This window comes from Mustela nigripes, chromosome 6 (assembly GCF_022355385.1).
Source record: "Mustela nigripes isolate SB6536 chromosome 6, MUSNIG.SB6536, whole genome shotgun sequence".
Lineage (NCBI taxonomy): Eukaryota > Metazoa > Chordata > Mammalia > Carnivora > Mustelidae > Mustela > Mustela nigripes.
The window spans coordinates 136,128,875-136,134,874 of NC_081562.1; the positions used below are offsets into that span (position 1 = coordinate 136,128,875).

The 6,000-nt window shown below is 39.1% G+C and overlaps 1 protein-coding gene across 2 annotated transcripts in view; it reads right to left on the bottom strand.

Moving 5' to 3' along the window:
• Positions 1–1,667: 1,667 nt before the first annotated feature.
• Positions 1,668–6,000, bottom strand: part of OPTN (optineurin) — a 45,113-nt gene continuing 40,780 nt past the window's right edge. The window contains exons 13-14 of one of the 2 annotated variants that reach the window (XM_059404310.1): positions 5,540–5,619; positions 1,668–2,558 (exon numbers count right to left, since the gene is read on the bottom strand). In XM_059404310.1, coding sequence (XP_059260293.1) covers positions 2,431–2,558; positions 5,540–5,619 — 208 coding nt within the window. In that variant the 3' untranslated portion in view covers positions 1,668–2,430. Of the gene's footprint in view, positions 2,559–5,539; positions 5,623–6,000 lie in introns of both variants that reach the window. The other variant, XM_059404309.1, reaches the window with a different exon arrangement.

Consider the following 6,000-nt stretch of genomic DNA (forward strand, 5'->3'; position numbering starts at 1 on the left):
TCCTTTCCCCTGGGTCAGTCAGGTTCTGATATAACCCAGCAGATTAGGGTCTGGAAAAACAATTTCCCTTGAGGGACGACATCCCTAAGAACAGAGTACTTTGGTGTATTTCAAAATGGCTTTCCCTCTTCCCCTGCTAAAAGTATGGGAGAATTTTTAGAAATCTTCACTGTGGGGATATTCTAGGGCTCCTGGAGGTAAAATTCACACAAGTGTGGGGGTGCTCTTCAAAATGGGCTCCTATTAAAGCTTTTAATTCTCACGTTTGTCCATGCTGAGCCTTTGGCAATTCTTCAATTATAGTTTAAGTGCTCTAGTTTAAGTGCTCCTACTAAGATACTGGTTCCTACTATGGTTTTTGCTCCTGAGACCCTGATCTGGTAATCTGAGACTCTCTGTATCTGTCTGACTGTCTCTCTAATTTCTGGGCAGTGGTTTGCCCTGTGACTTCAGTTCTCTGAGGGATTTAAAAAGAGTTGGTGATTTTCAGTCTGTTCAGCCTTTTCCTTGTTAAGAGGATGGAGTGATGACTTCCAAGCTCCTTATATGCCAGACTAGATCAAAATTATTTTAAAATACAATACCTGAAGACTTAATATTGTAATCTTATTTAGCTGCAAAATTGTCATTGTCTCATTCCTATTTCTTCCCAATTCTCATGTCCCTATTGCTCCCATTTTCCACACTTGGAGAACACAGGATAGTGGGTTCCAGAGAGAGGCTGACATTCCAATGAAGTGTCATTACCTGGTAACATGGGAGCTGGACCTCTGAAGAGACTCCGTTAGAGAAAACATGCACAGTTTACAAGCTGTTTACCAAACTGTTTGCCTCCCTCAGTACAATGGCTTTAATTTAAACTGACTATATGAACTTGCCTTCATTTGCAATTCTTTTAATTATCCAGCAAACAATTTGATCACAGCTTTAATAAGTCACTCACATTATTACCTCAGAGTTGGAATCAGCTTATATTTTTACTTGAACAACATAAAAGGATAGTCCCTTAACTTCAATGTGAAACCATTTGGGTTGCTTTTCTATTTAAGACACTAGAGAAATTTATTTCCTCCAATACAAAATAGTAAGGAAAAAATTAAAACTAGGAACTATAATCAAGTTAAAATGAAAATTTCATGGTTACTTTAGACATATCTTTCACAAGCATTCTCCCTGGAATGAGATGGGGGAATCCAAGCTACCGGTCAATCTGTGTGTTCCCTTGGCATGAACACAGAATTAACTGTTTTGATTCCTGGTTTAAAAAACATATATGCATAAATAAACACACACACGCACATACGCACATACACACGTTATTAAATCAAGTTTGCCTAAGAGAGATTATTATGATAAACGCAGAGTATATCTTTTAAGTTTCTTCTAAATGTTTAGGATATAGACACACAAAGACACTGTTTACTTTGATGACTGGCTCAGTATTAGTTAATCTCGGTAAACTGTGGGTTTACAGAATAGAGCAAATCCCTATCTTTTTACCTCCTTAGCAGGAATAATCTCTAATTCAAACAACACATACTAGTCTCTAGTAAGGGGATTTGCTTGTATCATAGAATTCACCAAACAGATTTGAATAAGCATTAAGTTTATATAAAGCTGAATATGGGAAGCATCCCATGAGCTTGGCCAATCATATACGAACAATGTGAACTATTCAAAAGCAAAATTTTATTTTGCAATACTTATTTTTGTGATTATGAGTATACAGCCTGATCCAGGGAAATTAATAGGCAGCTGTTCTTTCTTAGAAATTAATAAACTATCTATTGTATAAGCCCATATACGCGGGGCTACAATGAAACCAGTGAACTTAACATATGTTCTTCACATACGCCAATACATTTTCATTCATCCGAATGATCAAGTAAAAGCCCATAGCACTCATAGGAAAAGAGCCCCATCCTAAATGGTACAATTAGTGTAGGTGCGATAAAACCACAACATACACACGACCTCATATAGATGTGTCTTAAAGGATGAAGAAAAATAACAATATGATTTATTTAAAAAAAAAACTCCAAAGATACTATCGATTAAATCTCTGACCACTTCATTTTTCCTGCCTCCTTAAAAGACTCTCTGTGAGGCCTCCTCCTTCAGTTATATTCCCTCTGTCCCATGATGTCACAAGCTCATTAACTGCGTGAATAGTTCAGCTCACATATGTGGAACATTTAAAAAAAAAAAAAGAAAGAAAAAAAGAATCTATTATCAGAAAAGTGATATGTTAAGGATTCTAAGGAAATCCACAGAAAATGTCCCATTTAGAACATACTCATTTCTTTCTCCTAAAATAAACATAATGAGGCAAAATGTTTGTGTGAAAACAAATAACACAGAAGCACAACTCTTGGAGGAAAAATATCTTGATATTTACCAACAGTCTGGGGGGAAGTGAGATGTGAACACTTAAATGATGCAGTCCATAACATGGATCTGGAGCGTGTCTATGTCGGGCAGAACTTCTCCACATTTGGGGCAGGAATGAATTGGAATATTCCGCTGCTGCTGCTGCCGCCAGTTTCTGTCCTCAGCTCCTGGGAATAGACATTAAATGAAACACTATTCCATTTCTTCCATGTTGTAAGTGGTTTTGTTTGATTTTAATAACAAATGATGAATGTTAACATCTGTTAAATTTTGTAAGTGATACCTAAAGGGGAGTGAATACAGGGAATTTTGGGGGATGGGGTCCTTAAGACATCTATACACATAGAGAAGATCTCCCAGAATGGTACCCGCTTTCCTATTACTTTGAGATTTGGGCTCTAGTCCAAATTGTAGGCATCTGAAAATATGTGGTTTCAGTTCTAGGTGCAGGACAATATGTGCTTTATAATAAAAACAAGAATATCTGAGAGAAAGAATGAGATAGATGAAGATATGAGCTAAAGAGGAGACAAGGTGGAGAAAACAGTAAGCAGCACACAGAGAGACAGCCAGAAAAGTGTGAAGCTTCTCAGAAGCAGAAACAACTGCATTCATTTGGCCCATGCATCTGAGACCCAGGAGGTGGACCAGAGGGGTACAGAGATGGTGGGGACTTCAGGTGAGAAAAGCAACAGCAGGGACGTATGAGGAAAGGGCCACACTGTGTTATGCACAAGGCAGTTAGTGGGAAGACTGAAAAGGGCCCCCTGATGAGACCCATTGCACTTGAGAGGAATTCCAGGTGTAGGTAAGGGCTGCCCAGGCAAAGTAAGTGATGAGAAAGAATGGGCCACGGCATTCCATCCAATTTTAGAACTGGAATGAGGGTCAAGTCTAAATTAAAGAATGCTTGAAATAAGCCTCGACTCTAAGTAGGTCCCACATGTGCAAACTGTGATTGATGCTAGAAGCGACTTCTGACTCCCGGGACATCTCCTTGGTCTGACCTTTTTGGACCAACACAAAGCATTTTGGTCTGAGGACTTTCAGTCAGCCCCTGAAATGTTTGCTTTTGGAGGCTGACAGTGGAGGCAACATTTAACATGGTTTTTGGCTTCTGAGCATATTATCTGAATTGAATAATATGTGAGACAATTACAGATAGTTTGTGTTCAGCAACACCCTTAAACAGAAATACTGACAAGGTGGGTGCCCAGTGGCTCAGTTGGTTAAGCAACTACCTTTGGCTCAGGTCATGATCCCTGAGTTGTAGGATCGAGTCCCACATTGGGCTCACTGCTCAGCAGGGAGTCTGCTTCTCCTGCTGACCTATCTCCTCTCATGCTTTCTTTTTCTCTCAAATAAATAATAAAATCTTTTAAAAAAAAGGAAAAGAAATACTGACAAGGCATGAGTTCATGCCCTGAAAGTGGAGAACTTTCTAATGGTCTCATGGCCGGAGATCAGGAGTCAGAGTCAGCTTTTTCTGCTCTAGATGACAACTGGCACTGACCAGGGACTGCTCATTTTAAAACATTGTGCTCACCTGTGCCTTTTTTTTTTTGTCCTGGTCTGTGTTTCGAGACTCAGACTTGGGCTGTTTTATTAGTTGGTTAACTAATACCTCCTACCTCTACCTCCTGGCTCTTTGCTATAAAATAAGCTTAGTCAGTTTTCATTGTTAACACATCACCCTCCTCTCTGCCTTGGACCCTTTATTCTCACATGGTACTTATGTAAATCCTAGCTTCAAGGTCAAGCTTAAAGTCACACCTTTTCAAGGCCTTTCTCAGCTCTCCTGGCCCCCAGTGATCAACCTGTCCTCTGACCTTCAGCACCATTATTCCTATTACTTAAATATTATCTTGTTTTATGAACCCATCCTTTTATGTGCACATCCTGTCTCTCCAACCAGGACACACATCACCATGGACCTGGCCAGGCCTTGTGCTCAACTGAGTGTCCCTGATTACAACAGGTGCACTGATGGCCACAGTTGACCATAACGATGAAATACTGTCAAGAGGGGCTACTGTGTAAGTCAGCTTTGTTAGGAAGCTAACAAAATTATAATAATAAAAATAAAATGAAAATCTCAATACAGTCTGTTTGGAATATTGCTTTTTATAAGACAAAAAGCTTATTAGGATAATCATGAATAAATGTGTACTTTGTGATGATTTCTGGATTATAAATATAAGTAGAAGAGTATGTGACTTTTTTTTTAACATAAATAGGCATTCCTTCTTTAATTACGACAAAAGAAAATCTTCTCCTAAGAAATTAAGGTGCAAGAGATGGTCTTTTTGGACCCAAAACGCTGCTACAGACACTTTTGATAACAGAGGTATATGGGTGTTTCTGTGTTACTTAAAACCAGATTAGGGAAAATGTCTGGTGGTGCTCAAGTGGGTAAATACAGCTTTTGGGGAAGAACACAGCTTTACCCTGTGACAGTAAACATGCCTGAGGCCAGTGTTCATGTCAGTGCACAGTAAACTCAGTAAATGTGAACATTATTATGTGCGTAACACCAGGTAATAGGTGAATTTACAAGTTCTGGGAGAGCTTCATTAATGTGGTACTTAGATGCATATTTAGAACACATACGTAATTATAAAATCAAATAGCAGATGAGGACTACAACAGGAAGAAAGTACTTCTGAAATTCAGGAGGGCGAGGTCACATTTTGCGGGATTCCTGGAGATGATATTTGAAATGGGTTTTACAGATGGGGTAGGAGTTCACTGGAAAGCAATGGGAGGGAGACAGGGAAATGAGTGAATGAAGGACACCACATAACCAAGTACACGCAGGTACATAAGCCTAGAGCAAGCTCAAGGAAAGGGGAGTGATTCAGTTGGCTAATAGCTATAGAGAATTAGAGGGAGAAAGGTTGAAAGTTCGGCTACACCAGGTCTTCAGTGCTAACATGAAGAGTCTGGTGTCTGGATTCAGTTGGTAATGGTAATGGTAATGAAGAAGAGGGTACACAGGAATTAAGGCTGGGGGTGCTACATTCTTCACAGTTTGATCTGGAATTTTCATGTAAAATGTAGTGTCTTTACTACATTTGTCCTCAAGCATTCTCTTTACAGGATAGTTGTTCCCTGGAACCGTGATCACCTACAATCACATGCAACTCACCTCTCTGAACGAGGTAGGCCTGCTGGTCGGAGTCACTGGTTCTCGCCCCATGACGGCTCTGCATCTCCATCAGGGACTGCCTGCTGGGATGAAAAGCAACAGGATAGTGATGTTCTAATGCCCTGAACTATGACAACATTAGACAGACATTCAACAATAGGATGGAGGAAAAAAAAGAGCTGAAAAATAAGAGCAAAGTTCATAGAAACCAGATATTAAGGATTAAGTAGAATGTTAAATATTATTGGCACTAAGACACAGAGTAGTGAAAGAAATGAATAATCAGAATGAAAAATATCAATAAGTAAATAACCACACTGTCAACTGATAATGGAATGGATTAGAAAAAAGTAGCATATTTCTTTTTTTTTTTTTTTTAATTTTTTTTTTTTAAAGATTTTATTTATTAATCTGACAGAGAGAAATCACAAGTAGACGGAGAGGCAGCCAGAGAGAGAGAG